Below are 15,190 nucleotides of genomic sequence, written 5' to 3'. Positions count from 1 at the left end.
TTATTTATTTTTGAGTGAGAGAGCGAGAGAGCACAAGTGAGGGAGGGGCAGAGAGAAGGAGAGATGGAATCTGAAGCAGGCTCTGTGCCATCAGCGTAGAGCCCAATGTGGGGCTTGAACCCACGAACTGTGAGATCACAACCTTAGCTGAAACCAAGAGTCGGACCCTCAACCCGCTGCACCACCCAGGCACCTCCTCCCCACCATTCTTAAATTTAGTTCGTTGATTATGACCGCAGAACAACATTAAATAATAGTGGTGTTGGACAACTTTGTTTTATATTTAATTTGGTGCCAAATTATAAATAGATTTATTTATATATATCTAGAGCAAACCAGACTTGCTACTAATTGGTTGTTAAGTGTACTTTCAGGATAATATTTAATGCTGATATTTTATTTAGAACTTTACATATATTTTCTTATGTGAAATCCATAGTATATTTCTTGTGCTTGTCATCACAGGATTTTATTAATGTGGTAAAATGAGTTGGTATGCTTTCTCTATTTGCCATTCTGGAATAGGTATGGGATATCACATGAGAGTGATCTATTCCTAGTAGGATCCGGGAAACCATATGGGCCAGATCTACTTTAGAGGGGTTTCTCTGGCGTCTTGTTCTTTCTTTGATTACTCATACATTTAAATTTCTTCCATTTTCTTGATTTGATTTCAGTGTCTAGGTCAGTGGCAATAACATGATGTTAATAAATATCTTGAGGGGCTCCTGGGTGGCTCAGTTGGTTGAGCTTCCGACTTTCGCTCAGATCATGATTTCACGGTTTGTGAGTTCAAGCCCTGTGTTGGACTCTGCTGACAGCTTGTAGCCTGGAGCCTACTTCTAGTTCTGTGTCTCCCTCTCTCTCTGCCCCTCCCCTACTTGCACTCTGTCTCTCTCTCTCAAAAACAACTAAACATTAAAAAAATGTAAAAAAACATCTTGAATGGGGATTCCTGGCTGGCTCAGTTGGCAGAGCATGTGACTCTTGATCTCAGGGTGGAGAGTTCAAGCCCCACGTTCGGTGTGGGACCTATTTTAAAATTGGGGCGCCTGGGTGGCGCAGTCGGTTAAACGTCCGACTTCAGCCAGGTCACGATCTCGCGGTCCGTGGGTTCGAACCCCACGTCGGGCTCTGGGCTGATGGCTCGGAGCCTGGAGCCTGTTTCCGATTCTGTGTTTCCCTCTCTCTCTGCCCCTCCCCCATCCATGCTCTCTCTCTCTCTCTCTCTCTCTCTCTGTCCCAAAAATAAATAAACGTTAAAATAAATAAATAATTCAATTCAATATCTTGAATGCATGGGTGAAAGAAGTTTGGAGCCCTATATTTTCCTAGAAGGAACTTTATGGAATTGTATTAAAAAAAATTTTTTTTAATGTTTATTTTTGAGAGACAGACACACACACACACACACACACACACACACACACACACACAGAGTGCAAATGGGGGAGGGTCAGAGAGAGAGGGAGACACAGAATCCTAAGCAGAGCCTGATGCGGGGCTTGAATTCAGAAACTGAGATCATGACCTGAGCCGAAGTCGGCCACCTAACTGAGCCACCCAGGCGCCCTTATGGAGTTATATTTTTAAAGCACAAATGACAGTATTCTGTTATGAGATCATATTCCTTTCCTAATTCTTTTTTTTTTTTTAAACGTTTATTTACTTTTGAGACAGAGACAGAGCATGAACGGGGGAGGGTCAGAGAGAGAGGGAGACACAGAATCCGAAACTGGCTCCAGGCTCTGAACTGTCAGCACAGAGCCTGATGGGGAGGCTTGAACTCACGGACCACGAGATCATGATCTGAGCCGAAGTCGGACCCTTAACTGACTGAGCCACCCAGGCGCCCCTTCCTTCCCTAATTCTTAATTTCATGGATTTATTTTCTGTCTTCAAGAGGTTTTACACTGTTCCTTTCTCTTCCTCTCCTCAACCTGAAAGTTTCATTCATTTTCATAGTTTAGATAAAACACTTTAGGAAAGTGGAAGTCATTTTGGTCGTGTATTTGTTGTCATGAATGTTCAAAGTCTGGAGCCTGAGTTTGAATTCTGGCTCTCCCGCTTCTTCACAGTGTACCTGCAGACAGGTTATGTGACTTCTCTCCTCTGGGATCCTCATCAGTAAAACAGGAATAGCAGTAGAACCTATGTCTACCGTGTAGAGTTGTTAGGGGAATTAGGGTGGCTAGCACTCAAGTACTTACTGTGGAAGAGTTTGCTGGACTGTGATGTACTTATTAAATAGTTTGGCTCCTCCGTATTGTGTTTACCGCTCCCAATTTATGTAGGACCTTCCTGACTGTTGGTTTCTCCTTGGTTTATCTCTCCTGCTTGGGTTGGGTTTATTTTGTTCCTTTTCTAGTTTCTTAGGTGAAAGATTGGTTGTTGATTTAAAGCTTTCTTTTCTAATACAGTATAGGTGTTTACAACTATAAATTTTCCTCTACTGCTTTAGCTGCGTCCCATAAATTTTGGTGTGTTGTGTTTTCATTTTCCTTTATCTCAAGGTATTTTCTAATTTTTGTGATTTCTTCTTTGATCCGTTGGGTATTTTGGAGCGTGTGGATTAATTTTCATACATTTATTTCCGCGATTTCCCTCTGTTGTTGATTAAGTTGATCCCATTGTGGTCAGAGAACATGCTTTGTATGATTTCAGTCCTTTTAATTTATTGAAACTAGTTTTAATGGCCCACTTTATGGTCGTCCTGGAGACTGTTGTATGTACATTTGAGAAGAATGTGCATTCCTTTATTGTAGGGTAGAATGTTCTATGCATGTTGGGTAGATCTAGTTGGCGTATAGTATTGTTCAAGTCCTATATCCTTGTTGATTTGGCTTTCTGGTTTTTTTCTTCATACATGTTTTTATTCCTGTTTAAGCAGTTCTAGATATGTATCTTCATTGTGAGTGATCCCTTCATCTGAAAAATGATTCTTTTTTTTTTTTTTGTCCTACCTAAGGTATTGTCATAAATTTTACTTCTACGTTTTGGCTATATCTTACTCTTAAACTTTCTCTAAGTCATTTTGTTTTTAGTGTGTCTTTTGTAGAAGACTGTGTTTGGATTTTTTTAAGCCTAATCTGAATGTCATTGTCTTATGATACAGAATCTCAAAGCGTATATAAAATTAGTATTGAGAGTGATACTTGTTTAATTTTTGCATTTTAAAAAATGCTTTCCATTTTGTTACTTCTTTTGGTCTCAGGTCCCTCTTAGAGGGGTCTTTTCCTCACTCAACTTCCACTCACGGTTTGGAAGGAAGGCATACGTAGAGTTTTCAGGTTCAGGGTTTTCATAGGAATCAGTTCTATTAGGGATAACCTAAAAATTTTATAAGACCTATTTGGCTCAGGAAGAAAATCGTTTTCAGTTTCTTCTATAAGATGAGATGAGTACAATTTAACATTCTTTTGTCTTTCCTTTTCCCCACTTGTTTTTTCTCGACAGTCTGGAATTTTGACTTACTGAGATTTATTGCAGATAATTCTGCAGCCAACTGCTTTGCTGGCTTTTGGAGATAGCCTGTTTTTTCCTGCCTGATTGCTTTGTAGGAGTTGGAAGTTTTATTAGCATAAGGTTAGGGGACTTAGTCCCTTTCTGAACACTACCTAGTCTGTAATGAACCTTCATTTCTAAGATTCTACTCTCTTGAGCTGCTAGTACATCTTTGACTCCTGCTTTAATTCTGCTTGGTCTGGTCCTTTATTCAGGCATGTGATTTACCGATATACTAGCCTGTCTCTTCTCTATCCTTTATGTTTTCCCTCTACCTCAGTTTTCTTATCTGTATTTTGGGAATTTCTCCAGTGTATGTTCCATATTACTGTCTTACTATTCAGAAAAGTTCTGTGCCTGTCTTCTAAAAATTTTTTAAAGGTTTCAAGCAAAAATGAAGTGTAGCAACTTTAACAAATGCCTGTATACCTTCCCCTTAGCTTTGTCAAGTCTAAGTACTTTACCATGTGTGCTTCAGAATTCTTTTTTCTAATTTTATTTTATTTTATTTTTTATTTTTTTAACATTTATTTATTTTTGACACAGAGAGAGACAGAGCATGAATGGGGGGAGGGCCAGAGAGAGAGGGAGACACAGAATCTGAAGCAGGCTCCAGGCTCTGAGCTGTCGGCACAGAGCCTGATGCAGGGCTCGAACTCACAGACCGTGAGATCGTGACCTGAACGAAGTCGGACGCTCAACTGACTGAGCCACTCAGGCACCCCATCTTTTTTCTAATTTTAAACCCCGGTGGACTCTTACTGGTGTAGGTACTATTCTGAATTCAGTTTTGATCTTTATCATTCTTAGGCCTGTTTATTACACTTGCATGTATCAGTGAACTGTATATAGTGGGGCTAGTGTGTTTTTAAACTTTATATGAATGGTATCATACTGAACACTTGTTTCTGCAGTTTTTCACACAACATTGAGATTTATCGATGTTGATACGACAGCATCAGTTTTCCTGTCACAAAGGCCTGTTTACTTGTCAAAGCACATGTCTGCTGGGGTTGCATCTGTCTAGAAGGGGTGACTCCCTCTAATTGGTCCATTGTGGCAGAGGGTGAGGGGTAAGGAGTGATACAGGCTAGAGATAGCCCTGATTGGTTCATTCCCTGCACTGTGGTCTAGTATCCCACTGGAGGAACATACTATGGTTCTCAGTAGGTGGTCATGAAGTTTCTTCATGTTTTACTATGGAAAATAATACCTCTTTGACCATTCTGGGACCTGTGTCTCTGTGCCTGCCTGTCAGATACTCCCTAGGGTTCGTACCTAAGAGTGGAATTAAATTGCTTACCAATGTGGTTTGATTTCCTGCCCTGAAAATTGTCTCTTTATATCCTTTGCTTATTTTTTTTGAAGGGTTGTCTTTTTCTTAATGATCATAAGAGTTCTTTATGTATTTGAGCAAAATACTCAAATTTATATTTTGTAGGCTACATATCTTTTTGTGTCCCTGTCTTTTCACTTGAGGATATTTCACACTCAGAGATTAAAATTTGAATGTAATAGACTCTTTTGAGATTTCCTTTATAATTTGTGTCTTTTGTGTCTTGCTTAATAAAATACTTCTTTTAAGGTCAGAAAGACAGCCTCTTCTGAATATTTGGCTCTTTTACATTTAGTCTTCACGTAGACTTTTTAATATGATGTGAAGTAGTGATGGAGTTTTTCCTTCCTTCATGGGTAGGCTTGTAGCTCAGAACTATTGATCACCCTTTTCTCACTGATCTGTGATGATGTCTCTATGTTGAGATTTCATAGATTCCTGGAGCGCCAGTGTCATTGAATTCTGAAATTTTTAGTTTCATTATGTCTTTTCCATCTTTAGTTCAGTACCTTTATGTATTTAATTCTTTCTTTTTATTTGATCACTCAGGCAGTCATCCAAAAAATTATTTATTGAATACCTATTATGTGCCAGACACATTACTAGGCACTGAGAGGCAGCTATAAATAAAAGAAAGTTGCTGCCTCCTGGAGCTTGATTTCTAGTGGAGGAAAAACACCATCATAAACACTATCCAGTATGGGCGCCTGGGTGGCTCAGATGGTTGAACATCCAACTCTTGATTTCAGCTCAGGTCATGATCCCAGGGTTGTGGGATCGAGCCCTGTATCAGGCTCTGTGCTGAGTGTGAAGCCAGCTTGGCCTCTCTCTCCCCCTGCCTCTCTCCCGCACTCATGCGCTCTCTCTAAAACAAAACAAAACACTATCCAGTAAATGGTTGACGTATCCAAAGACGATTGAGAGCTCCATAGATGTGTATGTGAGGGAATGTGTGTCCAGGGAATGTGTTGGGGCTGTATGCTGTTGCATAGGGCTGGGAAAGGTCTGATTGATAAGAAACCTGAAGAATGGGAGGGAATAAGCCAAGTGGCAGTCTCTGAAGGAAGAAAAGTATAGACACAAGTTCAGGGCTCTGAGGAGGATAATACTGGACATATAAGTAATTATTTTAAACCCACTTAGTTTATGTCATTGGATTTGTTGATTATCTAAAATTATTGAGGGTGAGGCCTCCTTTGTTGTTGTGTGCCGAATCTCAGTTATGGTGGATTTTCATGCTTACTGCGTTTGGATTATAAGTTCATTTTCAGCAGGGTTTTAGCTATAAGATGAGAATGATTTTGTTTATTTCAGGCGCTCAGGTCCAAGCCTAAATGAATAGATAAATGTAGACACCAAGCTCCATGTGGCACAGGCCTATGATTGGAGATTTCTGTGGTAGTCCTTTTTCCATCTAGATCCTAGGCTGGGCCATGCAAGTTTCCTCGTGGTCCCTGGTAGGGAGAGGGTGTGGGGGAGGGGGGCATACAAAACCTACGACAAGGGTCATTCTGGTTTTATGCAAGGGGCTTCAGATGTAATTCTCTGATTTGCAAAAGCTGAAGAACTCAATTCCTTTATTATTTTTTTAATATTTTTATTTATTTTTAAAATGTTTATTTTTGAAAGTGCACAAGTGGGGGGGAGGGGCAGAGAGAGTGAGGAGGACAGAGGATCCGAAGCGTGCTCCACACTGACAACAGCGAGACTGACGTGATGTGGGGTTGTGGGGTTCAGACTCAGGAACCGTGAGGTCATGACCTGAGCCAAAGTCGGACGCTCAACCGACTGAGCCACCCAGACACCCGTTTTTTTGTTTTTTTTTTTTTTAAGTTTGTTTGTTGGTTTTTGAGAGAGAGCACACAAGTGGGGAAGGGACAGAGAGGGAGAGCATCCTAAGCAGGTGCCGCAGTCTCAGCACAGATCCCAATGTAGGGCTCCAAGACAAACTGAGATCATGACCTGAGCTGAAATCCAGACTCAGACGCTCAATCAACCGAGCCATCCAGGCGCCCCAAGAACTCAATTCTGGATTACAGAGACACTCAGGCTGCTCCACAAAACCTACAGAAACTGGGCTTTTGTGTTGTTAAGTCCCATACTTTCTACTCTGGATTTTAGTTTACTCTTCTTGTTTGACCCTTGGGATTTCCTTCTTTTGGGAGCTCAGCTGTGCATGTAAAAGGATATCCTTTATCTCGTTTTTGAAGCAAAAGGGTTTTCAGATCATTAGTCATTATTCCTGGAATCAAAAGCCTCTGTTGGAACCACTATCTTATCGAATTGCTTTGTAGTCTGCTTTTATGCACATCTAATTTGATATGTTGATACATTAAGTATGCTGATCCATTCTCCTTCCCTGAATAAATGCTACTTGGTTGTTTTCTTAGTGCAGCTGACAATGCCATTTGCTAATATTTTGAGTAAAAATTTCTGTGATGGATCTTATTTGTTTCATGGACTGATTTGAAGTAGCTTGTCTTTTTGTCTGGTTAGAAATAATCTGAGAAAAAGAATTATTTAAATTTGAGGAAATAAATATGACCTGCCTCTCAGATTCCCAGTGTATTTCTCAGCTATTATTGGCTGATTTGTTCTTGTCTAATTTCTAGCAGTTTTTATGCTAATATTTCAAGAAATTATTTTTTGAGTTTATTTTGAAAGTGTGCACATGAGCGTGAGTGGGGAGAGAGAGAGAGAGAGAGAGGAGAGAGAGAATCCCAAGCAGGCTCCTCGCTGCCAAGCACAAAGCCCAACATGGGGCTCCATCTCATAACTGTGAGATCATGACCTGAGCTGAGATCAAGAGTCGGATGGCTAAATGACTGAGCCTCCCAGCTGTCCCCAGAAACTATATTGTTACTGCTTAGAAAAGAAACTCTTTTTTTTGTACGTGATTTTTTTAAATGTTTATTTTTGAGAGAGAGAGAGCAAGCACAAGCAGGGGAGGGAAGAGAGGGGCACAGAGGATCCGAAGCAGGCTCCATGCTGACAGCAGAGAGCACGCTGTGGGGCTCGAACTTCCAAACCGTGAGATATGACCTGAGCCGAAGTCAGCTGCTTTACCAGTTGAGCCATCCAGGTGCTCTTCTTTTTTGTACATTATTAAAGCCATGATGATTTCTCTTTATTTGGCTGTAATGCTAACAGGTTTTATTATGGAGCCTTTTATTTCTCTTAGTCTTGTTTTTAGAGAAGTAGATTGTCCAAAAAATATTTTCATTTTTCATATCATAGTGTGCGATATGAATTCGAATGCGTGTTTTCTTAACAGTGAGAAATTATTATAGCTACAATTTTATCTCATTATTTCGAAAATGCTTTACTATGTTTTCTTCCATTCTAGTTAAAGAGAATAGAAATCCCAGAAATATGAGTCAGTAGTCATTTTTCACACATAGGATTTCTAGAATTGGAATAATTACACATTGTTTTGTGATATTTTTGGTATGTGGTAAACATTTTCTGTCTTTAAATATTCTCAAAGAACATGTATTTTAGTTCTGAATCTTCTGTTAAAAATTTCTTGTCTTGGACCTTTGTACTTGGAGGGAACACAGAGATTTGTCTCATTATTCTCATTTTTAACTACCTTTTCTCATTTTATCTCACAGAACCGTTGATGTCAAACTGCCGCTTGGTTATATAAGCTTTTGCTCAGCGTTTTTAAGAGTGCTCATAGTTAGATACTTTGTTTCAGTAATTCCTTCCAATGGAGAAACACGGGCTCTGCACATTTTCTGTTTGCGTTTTTATATTGGTTTTATTTATCCACAAATTTATGTATACTTTGATATTTAGGAAAATAACTTTCATTTAATGTTTTTAAAAATATATTTGTAAGGCGACCTATTTAAAAGTACTTCGAGTTTGATTTTAACATGATTATATACTTTTGCATATAATTAAGTCAAAGTAAGTAACTTCAGATTTCTGCTTTGCATCGTTTCTTAACTTTTACCCTCTGATAGTGTGTCAACAGCTATTCTCATCCACCCCAGCTACTTTGTCCTATTTAAACTCTCTCTTCAATAATTGGTCATCCCGCTCTTTGGTTACATCGTCGTCTTCACACTCTGTATGCCATTTGTAAGTTTTCTGCAACTTTGACAATAGGGAAGGAAAGGGGTTTCATGTGAATTTGCTGGTGAATAAACCCAGTTGACCACCGTCAGTTGAGTGTGTAATGGTTCAGTTACATACGTTTATTGGAGGTAAACTCTCTCTTTAAGCCCTTTCTGTGAACATTTACTTTTAGCAGAGCTGTTTGCAGAATTTCCTTGTCATTACCATCTCTATTATTTGTATCCTCTTTTCTGGGTCTCGTGCAAGTTCCTGTTCTTGAGATCCGTGTTCTCCAGTTCACGTGGCATTAGATGTTTGAAGTTGGTTCGTTTTCAGACAGTGTGTAGTCAGTACTGTAATTTGTCAGGAGTTGATAATCATTGCAGCCTTTATTATTCTTCAAAAAGAGGATGAACTGTTCTTTCAATTTGGCTTGTGACTTTCTAGTTCGGGATTCTGAGTGTTTTCTGTTCCTAACTGCATTGCCACTTTTGCACCTGAAAACTCTTTCATTTGCCCTATACTTTGTTAACTCATTCTTGGAATTGATCTTTACCTGTTTCTACTAAATACAATTTCAACCTAAAAATAATACTCCATGCTTTGATATGTGGACTTAAGGTCTTACTTGAAATGTGGGGCAAAGTTCGTCATTTAAGTGGATATTGTGGTATTGTGATTTTAAGATATAATTGTTCATTCACATGACCAAAATATATTTCACATCTTTATTTGGTGTTTGTCCAGAGTTCCCCAAACCCTTGGAATTTCTTAAGTGTTGAGAATGATAAAGGTGTCTTTTGTTATGTGAATGGACACACCTAAAGGTGGTTGTGAAGGTAGAGGGTTGGAAGTTCAGTCCCAACCCCTGACCTTGGTGGAGGGGGGGAGGGGCTGTAAATTTAATCCGTGGCCAATGGCCAATGATTCAGTCAGTCATACCTATGTAATAGAGTGTCCATAAAAACCCGGAAGGCTGAGCTCACAGAGATTCTGGGCTGAAGATCACGTGGAGGCGTGGGGACTGTTGGTGCTTTGGGAGGGGGCATATAAGCTCCGCCCGTTCCCACATCCCTTGCGCTGTGCATCCCTTCCATCTGGCTGTTCCTGAGTGCTAGCCTTTTATGATAAACAGTAATTTAGCAAGTAAAATGTTTTTCCGAGTTCTGTGGGCTGCTCTAGCAAATTAATGTAACCGAAGGAGGGGTTTCTTAGGACCCTCAGATTTACAGCCAGTTGTTGAGAAGCACAGGTCACAACCCGCAATTGCAGTTGGTGTCCTTAGAGGGGGTCATGGCGGTCACTCCCATCGCTAGCTGGAGGTCAGAGGCACAGGGCTATGACTGGTGTCTGATGGAGGAAGGGGCTGCAGTCTAGGAGGACTGAACCCTTGTGGAGTCTGATGCTATCTCTGCACACACAAATGAGTGAATTCTTGCACACCTGCTGGTGTCTAAGAATTGCTTCTTGGTGTGGGGGGACCTCCCCGCCTTCCTGCACACATTGAAATTGGGTCTAGGGACCAGTTTAGATGAGAATCCACCTAAATTGTCACCTTTGTGTAACATTCAGGGGGTCCGGTACTGTGAAAATATTTGTGGGCCTTGATAACAAGCAAAATGTTAAGGAAGCTCGGCCAGTTCTCTGCCTCACTTTCTATGTTGTCGTTATATGCCAGCAATGCTCTTATTTCCTTCTTAGTGGAAGAGAAAGCCAACACCCACCTCCTCCTTGGCATGTGCTTAGACACCTATGCCCGCTACCTTCTGTTCTCCAAGCAGCCGGCACAGGCACAGAGGATGTATGAAAAAGCTTTGCAGATTTCTGAAGAAATACTAGGAGAAAGACACCCACAGGTAAGGGAGGAAAACAGAGAGGGGAACTGTAAAACAAAGGTTTAGAATTTCCGGGTGTGAAATGCCACCCTCTTTGGGAGCAGATCAGCAGCAGATGCTGCTAGGTGCTAGGTATTCCCTCCTCTGCCTGCCCCCAACTGCTTGTTTCCTAAAGGGGGTGAGGGACACCTGGCCAGCTCAGTCAGTAGTGCACGCCGCTCTTCATCTTGAGGTCGAGAGTTTGAGTCCCACATTGGGTGTGGGGATTACTTCAAACAAACCAAAACGAAACAAAACAAAGGATTTGAGACCTCTAATCGGTTATCCAGAGCATTCTGCCTGCATTTTGGTTCACCCAGCAGAGCAGCCTTTATAAAAGGTAGGTCTAACCAGGCACCCATGAGCTTCCAGGCCTTGAGGGTACATGGCACAGTATTTTGTAATAAAGAACATTAGTAAGAATCATTAAGAGGAACAGGTTAATGCATGAAGATTCTTGTCTCCCTCACCGCATAGGTAAAATGCCAGGGGAAGTTGGGGGAGGGGGGCAGAAAGGAGAAAGGGACTACATTACAAAGTAAAAACCACAGACATAGAATTAAACCACACCGTGCAGCACTGTTAGAACAGTGAACACGTTGAACTTTGGTCTTTCTCGTCTCTCACATTAAATTCTTAGAAGGAAGAACTGGACCACTTGTCAGAATGCTTGGTACCCCCAGCACAGGACACAGGCATTTTAACTGGACTGAACACGTCCCAAGGTTCAGGTCGATGGGCAGGGCAACTTGTTGGGCTGTGAACTCTCTTCAGGAAAGGGATTTAGGTTAGAGTCCCTTTAATGGAATATTACTGAGGAATAAGAAGACAAACTTGGAATTCAAACCACCAAGTGCTAGAACTGAGGGGAGGGGGTAGGGTCTGCTTCTCTTAGTACCAAAATTTTAAAAACTCTTAGTGGGAATCTTCCCAAATCAGTAATATATGTGGTTCTTCTCGATGAGTCTCAGAGTCACCAGTAGGGATGACGTTAAATAAAGCCCTCGAGGCTGGCTTCTCAGGATTGCCAAACCAGGAGATCGTTACAGCTTCATCTTGCCGTTTAGTATTTTTTCTTGGTACTTCTAGTTTGATGATTGGATTAATAAGTCATAACCTGTTCCCTACTTGGTAGATTTGTATTGTTTTCCAGAGAGCCAAACTGATGCCGTCCCCCATACAATGTGAATGATATACGTGTTTGTTTTGTATATATATATATATATATATATATACATACATACATATACACATATATATACACACATACATATCAGTTTGTTAAAGGCTGATGTCTTTCATGTTTGTGGAACATGCTAGGAAACGTGAACTCTTAAGCATATATCCACAGTTTACCAGACTCCAAATTAATGTTAAATCCGTGTGGCTGTTTTTTAAAAAAATGGCTGTTTTTTCTCTTGTGTGTAGACCATCGTGCTGATGAGTGACCTGGCTACCACCCTGGATGCACAGGGCCGCTTTGATGAGGCCTGTGTTTATGTGCAAAAGGCATCAGATCTGGCGAGACAGATAGAACATCCTGAGCTACACATGCTGCTCAGTAATCTCGCTGCAATTCTGATGCACAGAGGTAGGGGGCAGTGGAAGCCCGCCGGGCCTGCTTGAGGGAAGGGGTCACTGGATTTCTGCAGCTGTGAGACGGTTGTAGGGAGGGCGAGGGGCAGTCAGGAAGCTCCGGGATTCAAAGGCTGGCTGTACTAAAAAGGATGTGTGTTTGGTTGAAGTACCATTGGGTTCAGTTCACGTAACTTGTGTCGTCCTGCACTAGCCCGTCGAACACATGGAGCTAAAGAAAATTTCCATCAGCCGCGTGCTCGGCTGATGGAGTCGGGGCCCCAGGGCACCGGAGGGCCCCCAGCCCTCGCTGCCCTGGCGCTCTACAGCTAGGCCGGCTCACAGCCTCTCCGAGCGAGCCAGCGTGTCACAGGGGCTGAAAGGAGGCAGGGCCAGCCTGTCACTTAATGAGCACACAGCAAGTTAGACCTGAACTGTCGCTAGTGCTTGCTCTCAGAATCTTTCAGAATCACTTTGAAAACCTACATTTCTCTTTATTCTCCCTTCTCTCTGGGTTATTTTAGAACGATATGCACAAGCAAAAGAGATCTACCAGGAAGCACTGAAGCAAGCAGAGCTGAAAAGAGATGAGGTTTCTATACAGCACATCAGGGAAGAGCTGGCTGAGCTGTCAAGAAAAAGTAGACCTTTCACTTAATTTTATGAAGCGCTAAATCCCTTTTTGTTGTAGGGAATTTTAAGTAACAGTGGTTATTCTAGTCTCAGTGGCACCCAAATCAATGGCTTAAACCCTTTCTCCTTGATATTCACGTCTCGTCAGTTAGCTGTGGTGAAGGACAGTTTGTACGCACTGCCGCTTTTGTTCTTTAAAGGAAAGACGACTTTCACCCCTGGCTGATGTTGACCTCTAAGGACAGATGTCAAGTGATGCTTTCTGTCGTACCGTATGGTGTGGTGCTGTCGTGCTGGTCTAAGTGTACCTGTAGATGGAGATGGGCCAGTTGGCCTTCGGGGTGGGTGTGGTGATTCAGCCAGGCATCTCTATCCTACGATTTTGATCCATTGATTTGCTATACCTTTTTTATTTTATCAATATCTGGAAGAACAGAACTGTCTCATGGCAAAGGGGGATTATGGTGAGTTATTTTTCTTATCTATTTCATGAAGCTCAGTGTGGGACCTAATGCATAATGGAGCAAAAGCATTGTCGTGGTTTGTGCCAGCGCCCAGCATGAAGTTTTAAAGTAGGAAGGAGGCCCTTGAAAATATACCCGTTTAATTATAAATCAAAGTAAACTGTATGTCTTCATATCTGGTTCTATAGGACTATGAAAGAGGGGGGAAAAGGAAGGATATGAACACTTGTCAGTGCTGTTTGAGGACTCCGCTTCCTTTGCAGCCTAGGTCCCTGAACAGAGTCCTCTGCACGTGCCCAGGCTGCACCCCCAAACCTTCTGTCTCAGGGTCGGGCCTTAACAAGTGTAATATGTAAAATCTCCCCAGTAGTTCTCATATGTTCTGCTTATACAGTGGAAGGATCACTGATCTGGATCTTAGTCCTGGCTTCTCGAGTTTGGGTCTCAGTATCCTCATCTGTAAGTAGGAAACGAATGAGATTGTCTTGTAGCCATGGGAGAATGTATTTTGTCCGATGACCCTAAATGAATAGACTACTGTGTTCAAAGAGCCTTATCACACTGCCTCATAGCGTGTCAAGTATATACATACAAGATAGGTAGATGGAGGTTTTTACCTCAGAAGTGTTGCAAAGAGCCCCTGGCCTAGGGCAAAGGCAATTTTTGTAGGTGCCATGAAGGAGCACTGTTATTGTTGGTAAGCCTTTGGGGGGTGGGGGGTGTGAGTGGGAATGGTAAACAGATATTTTTGTTTCTGTGTACATACTATTGGAAGAATCCTTTCATAATAAACTAGAGACTCTACAACAACATTGTATGTATTCCGTAATCTTTGAGTTTCTCATAAAAAATAACTTATTAAATAAGAAAAACAAAATACTAGAAATCCTGAGGTCCAGATCCTCCAGGATTAGACTAAGACGCAAATTTTCTATTTTGCAGATGTAAATTTCTTCCTGCTTTCTAAGCTCATCTCTTACCACCCAGCTAGCTCCTCTTTAATTGAGTCTAATGAGAAACTAGAATGTAAATCAGATTGAGTTTCAGTGCGACCCAGTCTTAATTTATTGGTTGGTGATTTTCGAAAAATTACCGTCAACTAGCGGACTACTCACCTACGTGGAGAATGTTTTTGCTTTTTCACAATTGCAGGGGTTACTGAAAGTAAGGATTGTGACTCCAGGTTTTATTTAAGAATTTTTGAATCTCCACAGTGATTCCGCTCACGGTCCCGTCGTGGTGCTGGAAAAACTATAGGTGTTTTCAGAGAGACAGTCTCTTCCTGTGGGTGTCTCCATGAGAGTTCATTTGCACAGTTGTAAAACAAGGTAGCAGGGCAGGAAGGCCGACTGGTCTGAGTTCAAAAGTAAATTGTTAAAAAGAGCATAGTTGAAATTTTTGAACTGTTACCAGCGTTTTCAGGGCATAAATATTTAAAAACTGGAACCTGCACACCCAAGTTACTTCCCATGATAAACATGCGCTGGAGATCTGGCTGTCAGAATGCTGCTATGAACAGTATTGGGAAGACTTTAATTTAGATCCTGGGGTGCTAAAAAAAAAAAAAAATCATGCAGAAGGATGCAGCTTTGGAACACTGAAATCTCAGCCTGCAAAAAGTGTCATGCCTTGGTTTCAGCCGACTTCAAGTCCTCTGTCACTCTCGGGGCTGTCTGCCGTTTTGGTCCTGCGAGGTGGACGTCCTCCCTCCGAGACGGTTGGCTCCATAGGTAAGCCCG

The 15,190-nt window shown here is 41.5% G+C and overlaps 1 protein-coding gene across 3 annotated transcripts in view; it reads left to right on the top strand.

Annotated features, from left to right (window-relative positions):
- Window positions 1-15,190, top strand: part of TTC19 (tetratricopeptide repeat domain 19) — a 43,894-nt gene that overhangs the window by 15,720 nt on the left and 12,984 nt on the right. For 2 of the 3 annotated variants that reach the window (XM_043583229.1, XM_043583230.1), the window contains 3 exons: window positions 10,607-10,761; window positions 12,208-12,370; window positions 12,879-14,263. In XM_043583229.1, the coding sequence (XP_043439164.1) occupies window positions 10,607-10,761; window positions 12,208-12,370; window positions 12,879-13,012 (452 nt within the window). In that variant the 3' untranslated portion in view covers window positions 13,013-14,263. Of the gene's footprint in view, window positions 1-10,606; window positions 10,762-12,207; window positions 12,371-12,878; window positions 14,264-15,190 lie in introns of those variants that run through there. The other variant, XM_043583231.1, reaches the window with a different exon arrangement.

The sequence above is a fragment of the Prionailurus bengalensis genome, chromosome E1 (assembly GCF_016509475.1).
Source record: "Prionailurus bengalensis isolate Pbe53 chromosome E1, Fcat_Pben_1.1_paternal_pri, whole genome shotgun sequence".
Classification (NCBI taxonomy): domain Eukaryota; kingdom Metazoa; phylum Chordata; class Mammalia; order Carnivora; family Felidae; genus Prionailurus; species Prionailurus bengalensis.
The sequence above is the reverse complement of the archived record's forward strand: the minus strand, read 5'-3'. Positions and strand labels throughout refer to the sequence as shown.